This window comes from Salmo trutta, chromosome 36 (genome assembly GCF_901001165.1).
Source record: "Salmo trutta chromosome 36, fSalTru1.1, whole genome shotgun sequence".
Lineage (NCBI taxonomy): Eukaryota > Metazoa > Chordata > Actinopteri > Salmoniformes > Salmonidae > Salmo > Salmo trutta.
In genome coordinates, this window is record NC_042992.1 from 31,979,368 (window position 1) to 31,996,052 (window position 16,685).

The 16,685-nt window shown below is 41.2% G+C and overlaps 1 protein-coding gene across 4 annotated transcripts in view; it reads left to right on the forward strand.

The window, feature by feature from the left end:
- Positions 1-16,685, forward strand: part of LOC115175883 (collagen alpha-1(XIV) chain-like) — a 101,732-nt gene that overhangs the window by 53,772 nt on the left and 31,275 nt on the right. For all 4 annotated transcript variants that reach the window (XM_029735492.1, XM_029735490.1, XM_029735491.1 and 1 more), the window contains 12 exons: positions 160-276; positions 6,156-6,302; positions 8,562-8,636; positions 10,256-10,395; positions 10,935-11,058; positions 12,124-12,267; positions 12,432-12,596; positions 12,702-12,740; positions 13,125-13,263; positions 13,879-14,021; positions 14,342-14,451; positions 16,286-16,444. In XM_029735492.1, coding sequence (XP_029591352.1) covers positions 160-276; positions 6,156-6,302; positions 8,562-8,636; positions 10,256-10,395; positions 10,935-11,058; positions 12,124-12,267; positions 12,432-12,596; positions 12,702-12,740; positions 13,125-13,263; positions 13,879-14,021; positions 14,342-14,451; positions 16,286-16,444 — 1,502 coding nt within the window. The remainder of the gene's footprint in view (positions 1-159; positions 277-6,155; positions 6,303-8,561; positions 8,637-10,255; positions 10,396-10,934; positions 11,059-12,123; positions 12,268-12,431; positions 12,597-12,701; positions 12,741-13,124; positions 13,264-13,878; positions 14,022-14,341; positions 14,452-16,285; positions 16,445-16,685) is intronic.

A 16,685-nucleotide genomic window follows, 5' to 3' on the forward strand; every position in this document is an offset into this window, starting at 1 on the left:
ATGGTGGATCTGCCACATGCAGGTCAACAACAAAGGAGTTGGCTCAAGCAGAGGCATCCATGCTCACACTATGTATCGCCTTCAGAGGAGTGATATGGTTTCCAGTGTGATGTGGTGGATCTATTACAGTAATAATGTGCCTGTCTCTCTCTGTCACAGTGTACCTTGGAGTGGCCAATCTGAACACCTACCAGGTGAGGATGACCAGCGTGTGTGCCCAGTGGGGTGCCCACCGCCATGCCACTCTGTACCGTGTGGTCATCGAGTCGCTGCTCAGTGAGTACCAAGCACCACACAAATATTATCAACTTGCCCTGTGCCTTTTGAACTAACAACAGTTTGTTTACAGTATTGAGCTTACTAAAAGCAAGTAATTTGTCGTGGCAGGAAAATATCCACACCCTCTCCTTGACAGTATTTAAAAAAAATTATTTCACCTTTATTTAACCAGGTAGGCCAGTTAAGAACAAGTTCTCATTTACAACTGCGACCTGGCCAAGATAAAGCAAAGCAGTGCGACAAAAACAACAACACAGAGTTACACATAAACAAACGTACAGTCAATAACACAATATAAAAATCTATGTACAGTGTGTGCAAATGTAGAAGAGTAGGGAGGTAAGGCAATAAATAGGCCATAGAGGCTAAATAATTATAATTTAGCATTAACAATGCTGTGTGCAGAGTTACACTGTACAGTACAGTATATCCAACCAAATCCACATTGGTATTCCCACACACTGACACAGCCACTCTAGTGGAAGGAGGTGATTAGCATGCGGCCACACGTCTCCATGTGGATAAGACTGTCAGCTCCCCCCTAAAATCCACATGTGATCCCAGTCAGGAATTATGCTCCTGGCAGGGAATCTCGGTCGGGACACGGAATCCTGCCAGGAGGAGGATTCACTTGTAATCCTGACAGAGATTTCACACATCCCAACAGAACTGAATAAGGAACTGGGGGATAGTCATTTGTAACAGTATTCAAATGCTATGATATACCATGTTATATTATGCTATATTATATACAGTATAAAGCATAAGATATAACATCAGTAGGACAGACTGTACAGGCTTGGTACAGGGGGTTAGTATTTGGGGTTAGAGTTTTTGTTTAGAATCATATACAGTACAGTAGGCCTACAAGGCTTTTTAAAATGTGAGCTGATTTGACGTTTACATATCCTATAGTTAAAAAAGTGAACGATGGCTAGCCAAGTGTGAGTGGGGACAAGATATACAGTGCATTCGAAACTATTTAGACCCTTAGATTTTTTTCACATTTTGTTACGTTAAAGCCTATTTCTAAAATTGTTTAAATAGTTTGTTTCCCTCATTAATCTACACATGATACCCCATAATGACGAAGCAAAAACAGTATTTTAGATTTTTTTGCAAATGTATTAAAAATAAAAAACTGAAATCACATTTACATAAGTATTCAGACCCTTTACACAGAACTTTGTTAAAGCACCTTTGGCAGTGGTTACAGCCTCGAGTCTTCTTGGGTATGACGCTACAAGCTTGGCACACCTGTATTTGGGGAGTTTTTCCCATTCTTCTCTGTAGATCCTCTCAAGCTCTGTCAGGTTGAATGGGGAGCGTTGCTGCACAGCTATTTTCAGGTCTCTCCAGAGATGTTAGATCGGGGTCAAGTCCGGGCTTTGGCTGGGCCACTCAAGGACATTCAGAGATTTGTCCCGAAGCCACTCCTGTGTTGTCTTGGCAGTGTGCTTACATCCCCACAGCATGATGCTGCCACCACCATGCTTTACCGTAGGGATAGTGCCAGGTTTCCTCCAGACATGACGCTTGGCATTCAGGCCAAAGAGTTCAATCTTGGTTTCATCAGACCAGAGATTCTTGTTTCTCATGGTCTGAGAGTCTTTAGGTGCCTTTTGGCAAGCTCCAAGCGGGCTGTCATGTGCCTTTTACTGAGGAGTGGCTTTTGGCTGGCCACTCTACGATAAAGGCCTGATTGATGGAGTGCTGCAGAGATGGTTGTCCTTCTGGAAGGTTCTCCCATCTCCACAGAGTAACTCTAGAGCTCTGTCAGAGTGACCATCGGGTTCTTGGTCACCTCTCTGACCAAGGCCCTTCTCCCCTGATTGCTCAGTTTAGCCAGGCGGCAAGCTCTAGGAAGAGTCTTGGTGGTTCCAAACTTCTTCCATTTAAGAATGATGGAGGCCACTGTGTTCTTGGGGACCTTCAATGCTGCAGACATGTTTTTGTACCCTTCCCCAGATCTGTGCCTCGACACAATCCTGTCTCAGAGCTCTACGGACATTTCCTTTGACTCATGACTTGGTTTTTGCTCTGACATGCACTGTCAACTGTGGGACCTTATATAGACAGGTATGTGCCTTTCCAAATCATGTCCCATTAATTGAATTTACCACAGGTGGACTTCAATCATGTTGTAGAAACATCTCAAGGATGATCAATGGAAACAGGATGCACCTGAGCTCAGTTTCGAGTCTCATAGCAAAGGGTCTGAATACGTATGTAAATAAGGTATTTTTGTGTTTATTTTTAATACATTTGCCAGAAATTTCTAAAACCTGTTTTCACTTTGTCATTATGGGGTGTTATGTGTAGATTGCTGAGGATTTTTTATTTATTTAATCAATTTTAGAATAAGGCTGTTACATAACAAATGTGGAAAATGTCAAGGGGTCTGAACACTTTCCCAAGGCACTGTACTTGTTATGCGGATGACCGTAATTGCACCACATTTTTGAAAAAGTTAGGATGAGAAAGAAAAACAATTGGGTTTCTTGTTCAACGTGCTCTGACAGGTAGTTCCATACACTTTTGTTCCAGATTGTAGTTAACTAGATACTGAATTTGCATCGAAGCAGCACATTATTAGGCAAAACAATTATATTCAGGAAAAGATTCTAGGTGCCTTTTACCTTCTAAGTCATAATTATCACTTCACAGATGTGAGACTTCCAACCAACTGTCAGTGTGGGTGGGTGTTTGGAAGTGAAATTAAACCTGTGTCAAAGTGAGAGTTTGCTACTCAGTCAGTGCCGTAGTCCTAAATAGATATTTAAAGTTCATGAGAAGTTTTAATGCCCTCAAATTGGTCTAAATTTGCACTGAGTCCATATTGTATGCCCTTCCATAGGATTATACAAAATAAATCCTGAATTAATGAGAACCTGGCATTAATCTAATTCTAGCCAATTAATGACATTCAATTAACAATTTCTCCTAATATACAGAACAGTTAGCATTTAGCGGAATTTATGCAACAGGTGGAATATTTCAGTTATAGAACATTTAAAATGTCAATGTCACATCAATGCTGTGTCGATCCAAATATGAGTATAATCTGTCAGATAGGGAAATAATGCAAGCAATTCATCAAGTTTAACACTGAGACCTAAACTTCATTATTATCATGTAGCGTTTCGCACATTGCAATTTCGCAGCATTACCTTTGGGAGCTCCTGAAATATTAGATCTATCAGCCGGCATTAGGCCCAAATTAGGATTTATGATGGCTAGATAAATATATAATTACCCAAAGAAAATATCACCTCGGTGTATGTGGGAAAATGGCTTGAATTGAGGCCTTAAGGGGAACGTTCCAGAATAAAAATTATGGGGTGAGAAATGAGCCCGCCACCTATACAGGAGACCTAATAATGAGATTCTATTCAGATTAAGGCCACCGCTTGGAATGCCAGATATTTGAATAATCCCCGCAGTTTGTGTAAGAGGCACAGGTCTTGATGCATGTTTAAGACACAGCTTTAGCATGTTCAATAGGTGCTAATACTGTGTGCATATTCAGCTCTGTGCTTTTTAATGACTTAATACAATGTTAGACACAGTAGTCATTGGAAATTACTTTATAGGATGTGTTTGATATGAGGCTGTTACTTTGTCAGAATCGCCCGCCTTCAAGTTCTATGTATTACTCGGCTACATTGTCAGTGATTACAAAATATGCCAACTGTACCCTGGTATCATCTGTCATCTGGCTGTAATAATACTAGTCCTCCAATTCAGAAGATGCTTCACTTGGGTCATGCTCAGATATTGATATTTACTTGATGCTTAAAGGGATACTTCGGGATTTTGGCAGTGAGGCCCTTTATCTACAGTGCATTCTGAAAGTATTCAGACCCCTTCTCTTTTTCCACATTTTGTTACGTTGCAGCCTTATTCTAAGCTGGATTAAATAAAATACAAAATCTCATCGATTTACACACAATACCCCATAATGACAAAGGGCAAACAGGTTTTAATTTTTTTATGTACACGTATAGATTTTTTTTTTACTGAAATGATTTACATATTTATTCAGACCATTTGCTATGAGACTCGAAATTGAGCTCAGGTGTATCCTGTTTCCATCATTGAGATGTTTCTACAACTTGATTGGATAATTCTTAAATGGAAGAAGTTTGGAACCACCAAGACTCTTCCTAGAGCTGACCGCCTGGCCAAACTGAGCAATCGGGGGAGAAGGACCTTGGTCAGAGAGGTTAAATGCGGTGGTTCGCGCATTTAGTTTTGCGCAAATGCTGCCATCTATCCACGGTTTCTGGTTAGGGTAGGTTTTAATAGTCACGGTGGGTACAACTGATTTGCCGAAAGGAGGTCGGGGGAGGGCCTTGTAGGCATCCCGGAAGTTGGAGTAACAGTGGTCGAGTGTTGTGGCAGCGCGAGTACCACAGTCGATATGTTGATAGAACTTCGGCAGCCTTTTTCTCAAATTTGCTTTGTTAAAATCCCCAGCTACAATAAATGCAGCCTCAGGTTATGTGGTTTCCAGTTTGCATAAAGTCCAGTGGAGTTCTTTGAGGGCTGTCGTGGTATCAGCTTGAGGGGTGATATACACGGACGTAACTATAACCAAAGATAATACGGTGATAATACGGTCCGCATTTGCTTGTGAGGTATGTTATCACAATTACACCATGAGTCGTTAATCATGAAACATACACCCCCGCCCTTCAGACAGTATATCCCGAAAGAGCCATGTTTCCATGAAGCAGTGTATGTTACAATCCCTGATGTCTCTCCCTCGCCCTGAGCTCATCAATTTTATTATCCAGAGACTGAACATTAGCGAGTAATATACTCGGAAGCGGTGGGTGGTGTGTGCACCTCCTAAATCGGACTAGAAGACCACTTCAAGTACCTCTCCTCCGCCGGCATCATTTTGGGTCGGCTTCTGGAATCAGTTCAATTGCCCTGGGGGTGCGAACAAATGATCCACTTTGGGAAAGTTGTATTCCTGGTCGTAATGCTGGTAGTGCTGGTGAGTTACCATTGCGCTGATATCCAATAGTTCTTCCCGGCTGTATGAAATAACACAAAACATTTTCCTGGCTAACAATGTAAGAAATAATACATAAAAAAACAAAATACTGCAAAGTTTCCTAAGAGTAAGAAGCGAGGCAGCCCTCTCTGTCGGCGCCATCTTAGATACCCAAGAAGACTCGAGGCTGTAATCGCTGCCTAAATTTTTATTTGCAAACATTTTAAAAACCTGTATTTGCTTTGTAATTATGGGGTAATGTGTGTAGATTGATGAGAAAAAAACAACAATTGAATCAGTTTTAGAATAAGGCTGTAATATAACAAAATTTAGAAAAAAGTCAAGGTGTCTGAATACTTTCCGAATGCACTGTCAGATGTTATGTTTCTGTGTCCAGTATGAAGGAAGTTAGAGGTAGTTTTCCGAGCCACTGCTAACTAGCGTTAGTGCAATGACTGAAATGTCTATGTGTATCTACTAGCTTGCTTTGCTAGATACCCATAGACTTCCATTCATTTTGTTAACGCTATTTAGCATTGGCTCGCGAAACTATGTCTAACTTCCTTCATACTGGACACAGAGACATACATTTTTTATCCACGAGTTCATCTGACTCTGGGGAAATAGATAAAGGGCCTATGCCAAAATCCCGGAGTATCCCTTTAAAGAAATATGGTAGACCCAAACCCTGGAAGAAGAGAGGTTGTACAATAGAATGTGGACATCTTTGAATTGGAATTCTAAGAATTGGAATTCATTACATACATTTCTATGGTGAACTTGCTCCTGCTAATGACAACAGCATTGATTGTGATGGTAACTAGTGGTAAACAATGTACAGTATGTGATGGTAATTCTGTCTTCATTTTAGATGGATATAAGCAGGAGGCAAGGCTGGGAGGAGGAACCACCCGGCACTGCTTCAATGACCTGACAGCTAACACGCAGTACAAGATCAGTGTGTACGCCCAACTCCAGGACACAGAGGGACCTGCAGTCTCCACCACAGAGAAGACCTGTAGGTGTCCTCCTTAACAGCTGCTTAGTGTACACTCTACGATAGCCCTACAACCGACTTGCTACTATTCTCAGAAAGGTTTCTTACAATATTGTGACAATGTTGTGACAACATAAGTTCCAACATCACCACTGTAAAGACCTGTCGCTGTCACCCAGCCTCAACATTCTAGCTTAGGGGTTGGCAACAGGCCGCTCACGGGCCATAACCGGCACCCAAAATGTATTTTGGCTCCCCAAAGTTTTTAGTAAAAAAAATGTGACTGTAAAATCACCAGCTAAAAATGTGTTTAATTTACGAAATCTATTCCTAAGTATCCCCACAGTCGGGCTTGGTTCCTTGTTTCTTGTCAATCATTGGCTTATTGGTGAAATCAGCAGTCGGACAATATCTTCTTTAGTAAATCAATCAAACCTTTGTTAATGCAATTGCAGACAGAAGTTGACAACGGAAACACAGCACGTATGTTTCAGAGTAAGTTCTGCAAAATAAAACAGGTCACAAGTTGCTTTAATATACTTACAGTCAACCCCTAGTGATGTAACTGCCTACGTCAACACCTTCTACTCATGAGACCAAGCCCATGCATATACAGTTATACGAACTTGCAGGAGAAAACAATAGTTCAGTGTTTTCTAAGGGCTCAGCAGTAGTTTTCCATTAATGTGTGGTTTACAGTGGTATGTCTTACTTGTCTCTTATCTATTTACTCCCCTGCAGGGGTCTGTGTCTATCTCTTTTAGCCTTGAGGCGCTTTCTCACAGACACCCAGTTTTGACCGCAATGGCTCACACATCTGCTCAGACCGTTTCAATAAGAGGCAAAGACTAGAAAAGAACTGTGGAAGAGTATTAAACCTTATATTGCTAATCTATAGTCCAGGACCCTATAAATGTAGTGGGGGAGGGTCTTATAGCCCTTCCCCTTCTATTAATACAACATAAGCATAATCAATTATTATAATACATCAATCATTTGGTGCAGCCCCTATCATGACCCCAAGGTGACCCCCATCACCACAAATAAAAAAATAGACGTATGTGATCGTGTCTCAGTGTAATCTAGGTATGAAATTATTGTTATTTTGAAATACAATCTCTTTTAGGGCTTAGTTGTGGTCAATTTGCAGTGTACAAATGATTAGAATTATGTTCCGGCCCTCCGACCATTCTTTCCGACAGAAAACGACCAGTGTCTGAATCTAGTTGCCTACCCCTGGTCTAGCTGCTTAGTATTCTTTACTCTACTTGCGGCATACAGTGCTACTACAACCAATTTGCTACATACTATTCTCACAGCATAGTTACAGCATTGTCACAATGTTGTGACAACATTAGTTACAACATGAGTCCACAGGGAGCTGATAAGAAGCCTAAGAACAATTTACACATTTCTCAACATGGACAAAACACTGAGAACATACTTGTACTAAAAATTATTCAATCTACACTGTAGCAACATTCTTAGAACATTATCCAAACCAAACATACAGCCGCATGATTTACAGACAATCACAACATTTTCACAACATTATTAGCCTCCTGGGAGGCACTTGAATGCCTCCCTGCACTGTCGGAACTGGAAGCACAAGCATTTCGCTACACTCGCATTAACATCTGCTAACCATGTGTATTTCACCAATAACATTTGATTTGATTTGATTAGGAATTAATTGTGATTGGGTCTGTGGCCAACTCACAACAGTAATCAAGGCACTCTCTCCAACGAACCAGGCATTTGTTTGCATTGAGTTGATTTACGTAGAGTTTAGACATCGATTTATAGCTTTGTTTTGATACAAATTACAGCTTAAAGGCCTTTTTAAATTGTCCTGCGTTTCCCCAGGCTGCCATCAAAAGTAATTCCCAGTTTGAGGTAGACTTTACCGCCGTAGTAATTCAGCTATGTGGTTTTCAGCAGGGTTTCTGAGTTGAAAAAAACGGTACAATTCATTTCAATTTGACTGCCGCTGTTGGTAGTGATCAAGCTAGAAAATTACATAGGTAACTTAATCATAAACTCAGCATGCTGCTAAGCATAAGCTACCATCTCGGATTCGCTCTCTTAATTCCTTCTGATTCTTCTATCATCCGACTGATTATATATATTATGTTTGATGGTGGTATCAATGAGGTATCTTCTGTGTTTTTACTGTAAATAAAAGCCTCACCAAGCATGTTTGCCAGGTGAGGTGACATAGACATGTAATAAGGATGTTATAATGATTTGCGTGTGTCTTATGTCATTGCTTTCATGCAGTCCCTGTTCCCACCCCGGCACCCACCAGACCACCCACTACAACCGCTCCTCCCAGTATACCCTCAGTCAAGGAAGGTAAGACAAAAGGCCTGTTGTTACTAAATACCTGTGGGTCCAATTGTGGTGCACTCTTCTAATAAGAGGGTATTTCAATTACATTTACATTTACGTCATTTAGCAGACGCTCTGCTATAGTGCTTTTGGCTTGGTCTCAAAGCACTTCATGTACCTAAATGAGGTAAAGGGAACTCATACTGTCCACCACCACTGTAAATATCTACCTGGGTGGTGTATTGTAGCCATTTTGCACCCGAATGCTCACAAGTCACCAGGCATTGGCGAACATATACTGTAGAGATATCCCCTATGGGAGATTATCTACACATGTATTTGTGTGCAACTCACTTTGAGTGGCATTAACCTCAAGGAAATTTGAAGGGCTTTGGCTTCCAGGCAATGCCCCCAATGGAATAACTAGCACTAGAGCAGTCAGGACTAAAGATATTAAAGGTAAATCAGAGATCCCTCAGAACAGGCAGTTACCATGGAAATCACTCTGTCAAGTTGCTGGGTCAATTTTCAACTGGTCCCTGACTGACATTCAAACCTCAAATGAATCCTGACACAAATTTGTGAATCTAATACAAGTTCATATACGCAGTGTCTATTGCAGTCATGACTGCAGACGTCTGAAATGATAGTAAAGTTGTTTAATGTGCTTCTGGAATAATCACAAATCTTTTCAGACTTCTAAAAATGGTCCCATTATGAGCTTTTGAGTCTGAGATAATACTGTAAGCCGGTACTTGTGTTACAGTCTTGTATCAAGTCATAATATTTCAGAGTTTACAATTCTCCAATGAACACATGCAACATAATATTATCTGAAGATATAACATGTAGAAAATATGTAAAAGTTGAACTTTATTTGCTGTTTTTGAGAACAATAATCTTAGCAGTTTCCTTTCTTCCTACACAGTTTTCTGGGATGAGTTTTGTAAAAGTTAATTGAAAACTCACTCCCCTCTCTGTTGGAACTCAGACTAAGTCTATTTTCAAACCTGTAATTCGTATTGTTTAATTATTGTTGGCCTAGGAAATATCAACAAATGCAACTTTTAGTTCACTTAGCATCCCACATACTAGCAACTTGGTTATTATCTTTATCAGAGCAGAACAGAACAGAAAACGAAAGCAAACAACAGGAACTTAGGTGTTATACTGGTCAATCTGACCCTGGCTGGCCCTGGTATGAGAGAGGGAAGTTGTTGAGATAATTGCCAATCATCACAGCTCCTCTCTCGTAACCTGTGGAGAAAGAGAACGCTCTCTCCGCTCTCCATTGTGATTCTTCCACTGCTGCCTGCTGAGGCTAGTGTCAATTTGTATTACCTCTATATATGCTGTCTATCAGAACTCTTATTGTTTGCATTGAATTTAAATTGCTCTTGATAAGAGCATGTTCTAATTGGCTTGGAAATGTTAATGTCCTTTTCTGTCTCCCTCCGTCTCTTTCTCTGTTTGTGTACTACTTTCTCTCACTCTTCCAATCTCTACCCTCTCCTCTTCTCCTTTTCTCACTCCTCATCCCTCTCCCCTTTTTCCTCATCTCAACATTCTTCCTCCTCCCTGCGCCTACTTTTATGTACTTCTCTCTTTCTTTCTCCTCTCTCTCCCTTTTTCTCTCCTGACAGTTTGCAAGGCGGCCAAGGCAGACCTGGCATTCCTAGTGGACGGCTCCTGGAGCATTGGGGATGACAACTTCCTGAAAATCATCCGCTTCCTGTACAGCACCACAGGAGCCCTTGACATCATTGGACCAGATGGCACTCAGGTAAAGATTGACTAGACCAACCAATGGTCCTGTGGCCAGCTAGCACTTACAGATGTAGGATCTTAATTGGATCACCCTGTTGCAGGATAACTTTCCTGCAATCCAGGAAATATAAAACTTGTAGTGTATTTGAGGTTTTAAAAGGCTTCTGAAGTTTGACATTTCAGACTTTATTTTCCCTTGTGAAATTTTTTTATCAATCTCTCCAAAAATGTTCATTACTTATAATCCACATAATACTTCCTATTTCCTGTTGCTGCCGGATTATTTTCCTGCTGTACCAAACTGGCTCAAATTACGATCCTACGTCTGTACAGTACTGTACTTTATCTTGGAAGTGATATACTCAAATAAATTGTCATAAATGGTCTTGGAACACCTATGTTTGACTATGTGTCACATGTGCTTTTATGAACAATACATTTATGCCGTCCATTATTAGTCCACTCATTTTCTACCCCCCCCCCCCCACACACACACACACCAAACTCTGAAATGCCACATTTTCAATTGAACTCAAAATATCTTTCTCCCATCAGGTGGCCATTGTCCAGTTCAGTGACGATGCCAGAACCGAGTTCAAACTCAACTCGTATGACAACAAGGAGAGGCTGCTGGAGGCCATTAACCGAATCTCCTATAAGGGAGGGAACACCAAGACAGGCAAGTGGACAACGGGCCTTATTCACTATATTAAAACCAATGTTTTGACCATCAAGGCAAACCTTTGTCAAACCTTATTCACTCTCTAACAATGTAGAGTTTTCATACTATTACTCTGAAGCATACATTAAAGGGAAATTTAAAAAATGTGCTACTTCATATTCAACATCTCCAGCACCACCCCAACATCAACATATGTGAAAATGCCACGTTTCTATGTTTTGTAGTAAAAAAAATAGAGGAAGATAAGTGTTTCCAATGACATCATCAACCAATTAGTAAATGATTAGTAGGTAATTAGTAGTACATGCTTACTCACAATTGGTCAAAATCACACGACGCACACCGATGAAGTCATTGGAATCACTTATCTTCCTTTTTACGACAAAACATACAAACGCACCATTCTGACATATGTTGATGTTGGGGTGGTGCTGGAGATGATGAATATGAAGTACAAATATTTTGGAGTTTCCCTTTAAGTTCCTTTTTATTAAATTTTTTTTATGTCTAAATGGACTACCATAACAGTAAATTAACAGGATGACTGAATCCGATAGAGACAGCTGTAGATGCCAGATGAACAGAAATACCCTTTATTGACTTTCCTTTTGTAACCTGCTGAAAAATAATCAGTCATTGTAATCAAGCAGGCCAGAGTAATCAAGCCCGGCTTCCGAAGGACAGTGAGATGCTGTCATTAATCAGTGGATCCCCAAGGGGAGCGATAATGCATTCATCTAACAATGTATTTTTTTTTCCAAACGGGTGCAACGAGGAAGTCCACTTGGTAATGCTAATTGTTGCAGTGTGTTCTCCTTTGAATATGCTGTATTTGTGTGTAATGTGTATTGTTGCAGGTGGGGTGGGAATAATAACGAAGAAAATGTGTTGTTGCTGAATATTTTTGCGGTGATAACCCAACACCATGATCCTCTACCAAGGAACCTGGCAAAATCCTGCTGTCAATATCGCTTTGAGTGTAACTCCTTTCTTTATCTTCCCCTCCTTTCCTCCCTCTCTCTTTCTGTCCCTCCATCCCTCCCTCTAATTCTCTTACTGTAGGGCTAGCCATCCGGCATGTGAAAGACACCATCTTCACAGTGGGAGGAGGTATCCGGAGGGGCATCCCCAAAGTACTGGTGGTGTTGACTGACGGGCGCTCTCAGGACGATGTCAACAAGGTCTCCAAAGAGATGCAGATGGAAGGTGAGGCACATGATGCAATAATTCAATTGAATAGAATGCGGTTCATGAAAAGAACATTCTACAACACAAAAAAAGTATCTGTATATGTTAATCCAACAAAATGTTATAGTTAGGCATGCACATGACACACTATTGGCAATACTGTATGCTTGCCTTCTTCACAGGGTACATTGTTTTTGCCATTGGTTTTGCGGATGCGGACTACGGGGAGCTGGTGAGCATCGCCAGCAAGCCCAGCGAGAGACACGTTTTCTTTGTGGATGATTTAGACGCCTTCAAGAAAATTGAGGAAAAGCTGGTCACTTTTGTTTGTGAGGCTGCCACTGCCAGTGAGTCCTACAGGAGCACAATCTAAATCTGTTATTTAAAAAACAGGGGGCATATTATTGTGTGTATTGTTATCCATGCAGTGACATAAATGTTTTGTCTTTCAGCTTGTCCTTCGTTGGCGATGAGTGGCAGTACCTTGCCAGGTTAGAGACTGGAGCATACTTACTTATTCATGTGTCCTGGCACACAGGGCACAGTCAAGACCTCTCTACTCTCAGACCCCAGTATAACTATTATGCACAAAATCACTGTAAACTGGACAGGTACAGTACAGTTGACTCCTGCTAAGTGCACATCAGATAAGTACAAACTCTGGACTTAAGACTATGTAAAATGGCATCTTTCCGAGTGCACATGTAAGTCAGAATATCTTTAATGATAAGAAGTAGAAGCTCAGTATTGAGAAGTCATGATGAAAACAGAGCCAGTCACAATTAAAAAACAGATAATTTTTACTTGTCAGTAGTACTGTGCATGAACATGTCTGCTTTTAAACCAACTCATGGTTGTTTATGTTGTGGCTGCAGGTTTCAGGATGATGGAGATGTTTGGCCTGGTGGAGGGTATGTATGGACATTTATCAGGAGTGTCCATGGAGCCTGGCACCTTCAACAGCTTCCCCTGCTTCCGCCTGCACAACAACTCCCTCCTCACCCAGCCCACCAAGTATGGACACTAGCATCTTAACTAAAAGGCATAACAGTACATTATTGCCTTCTATCAATCATGTAGAATTTAGTAGACACTCTTGTCCAAAGCGACAAAACGTCAGTGAGTACAATGAGCATGATCCAGGTAAAGCTACTCTATGACACCGGTAAGTATTGGTACCACTTACCCAATGATAACACAAAAAAAACACCTTACAACATACAACGTACTCTACTCCCCTGAATTGAATCCTCTTTTCCTGTCACTTGGCCTGAAAATGCTGTTATTACAATGAAGAGGTGGTGATAATGACAGACAGCTGGCCTCACCTGGTGTATTTCATCTCCTTCATCTGCAACAATCCCACATCGCAGAAAACATAGTCATTTTGTGTCTCATTCTCAAATTATAACGCAGCAAATGTGGTACATGTACAGTATGAAGAAACAATAGCTTCCTGCTCCTTACCTCTTTTTAGAATTGAATGACACTATTGAAAGAATTGAACTGGCAAGTTGAAACAGCTTTTGAAATGGTGTTTGATAGCAGTTGAACTCTGTGAAGGTGCTACAACAAAAGCCACTGTATGTTCAGACTAGAGCCTATTGTTCTGGAAATTTTCCACCCCAGGTTTATCCACCCCGAGGGTTTGCCCTCCGATTACACCATCACAATGCTGTTCCGCCTGCTGCCTGAAACGCCCAAGGAGCCCTTTGCATTGTGGGAGATCCTCAACAAGGACAACGAGCCCCTGGTGGGCGTCATCCTGGACAGTGAGTAGAATTCCGGGGGACGGGCTGGGACTTAGCTGGGACCGTGTGTCAAGTTCCTATTGTTTGGTTGCTGTCATAAAATAGGCAAAGCAATGGACATTTCGCCAGGTGTCATTTATCAATTTTGAGCAGCACAATGATTTGTGTGTAAATCATTCGTATGTTGAAACATTTTCTCAATGTACAGTAGGCTACATGTCTACTAAACCGTCCATGCCTCCTCTATTTGAAACGAGAACGTTCCTTACTATTTTCAAGTTTGTACTGAATATGTTATGAAACTGCAAAAAGTTAGGCAAATGTTCTCTTTCCAACGCTAGACGGTGGCAAGACCCTCACCTTCTTCAACCATGACTACAAAGGACAGTTTCAGACTGTGACCTTCGAGGGACCTGAGATCAAGAAGCTCTTCTACGGCAGTTTCCACAAGGTCAAAGTTCAAAAACACTCTTTGTTATCTCACTTCCTCAGTGCAACGCTGCTGCAACATCACCCTAACACCTCAGGGAATGTCCTGCTTCCTGGCTATCAGCCAGCTTGTTGAGTGATGTTAAGTCACTCTTGTCTGGCTATCAGTGGAGCTTACAATACCTTTGCCCTGAGACATGGCTGTAGACTGCTATGTTATCAGGGCTAACAATACCTTAGGCCTGAGACATGCCTGTAGACTCCTACGTTCTAACAATACCTTTGCCCACATCCATGGCCTGCTGCTTAAGTGAATGAGGATATGTTTTTTCTTTTCACTGGCACAGTTATCTGATAGTGTATTCACCCACTTTCCAATGTCATAATCATCCTCTTCCTATTGATGCCAAAACTTTGCTTGGCAACTTACATTATCATCCATGAGTGAGATGTAGCACCTGAGACTAACACCTACCTTTTTTGATGCAGTTTTTAAATCACTTATGTTTTTTAAATCACTTGACTATTCAGATAGTTTCAACTTTTTTGCTGCACAATAATAATATAATATTCCATTTAGCAGATGCTTTTATTCATGCATACAGGTGGCCCCAGTGGGAATTGAACCCACAACCGTTAGTGTTGCATGCACCATGCTCTACCAACTGAGCCACACAGGACCACTAAACTGTATGTAGCTGTAGCATTAATATATAGTGTGGGTAGTACTGTGCCTTTATGATGTTCACAAGAAATGGCCATCATATTTCACTTGCTATCTGCTGAAATAAAATAAAATATACAAAAAAATGCTAACCATGTGGAATAAAGCTGGCACCCGAAATATTGCCAGGATAATGTATGCAAATTTGAATCATAGCCACTTTGGAACAAGCTAAACAAACTCAACTATGCAGGGAGGAGGAAATTGATGTGACTGAAAGTGACTATGGCCTGGATTCATGTAACCCACTGTTGCCTTTTTCCTCAGCAAATGATCACCAGTGATTACTGCAATTCTTTCCCCTGCCAATCCATAAGTATTCTCATGTGTCATCTTGTCAGCACTTCACCCATCAGGCTTGGTGATAATGTGGTAACATTTTAGATTCCCTCTCAAGAAGACTTGACTAATGGCTAGATACTTCTCCGACTCCTTGCATTGCAGTAGGTGTTTTTTTTTTAAGACATCAAATTCAAATGATTCATCGGGAATCTGTTTTTGTGGAAAAAAACGGGTAAATACAAAGGAAATGCTACAGTTCCATCCTTATCAGCACTTTAGCATAGTAATGCACCAATGTCAAACAAAGCAGAAAGTGCTGTTTCATAAAGACACGTTTACAGTTGATATTCAGGTAAGAATAGATATTTGCTAGAGTAATGTCTTGAAATTCCACCGTGAGACATCCCATTTCCAACGAAGCATACAGTAGAAGCTTGACGTGTCAAAGGTAGAAAAACGTCTGAAATCCCCAGACTTCAAAACCAACTCTTTTTTTTCGGGTGACTAGTGGAATGCTCGCTCAGAAATCTGTCCTTATTTTACAGCCTGTGTCTCTTTGAACCTTTGTCTGTTTTTTGAAACCGTAACTCTTTAATGCTCCCCAGTGATTTATTGAGACGCGCACATAAGATGTTTCAATCGCACTGTGTCTGTGTTCCAAACAGACCAGGGTTCAAATACTATAATAATTTAGCTGTGTTTAGGATTGAGCTTGCCTGGCGCCATGGAACCAATAGAATAGCTGCAAAAGTGTAAACCCTGCCGAACTGGCACTCCAGGCAGGCTTTGGCAAATGCTCAAAGTTAAAATAGTATTTGAACCCAGGTCTGGTTCTTCGTTTTCCCTGTAGCTGCACGTGGCTATTAGCAAGACCAGCGCCAAAGCTGTCATCGACTGTAAGCTAGTGGGGGAGAAGGACATCACCGCGGCGGGCAACATCACCACGGATGGCCTGGAGGTGCTGGGACGCATGGTGCGCTCCAGGGGGAAGAAGGACAGCTCTGCACCGGTAAGCCCTATAGTCAGACACTGTGACAGATAGATCAGAGAGGGTATACAAGGAGACGTTTTGATATCAGTGTAGAATTACTAGAATATACTGTAGTTCTAAGGACATCCCCATTCAATATCCATGTCAATATTCCGTAATTAGATTTCTATGCATTTTTAACCCCTTGATTCGCCTTATTTTATGTGCCGTCGGGCTGAATTCTAACGTGCAGTATGATGCTTAGTGTCATGGAGTATTC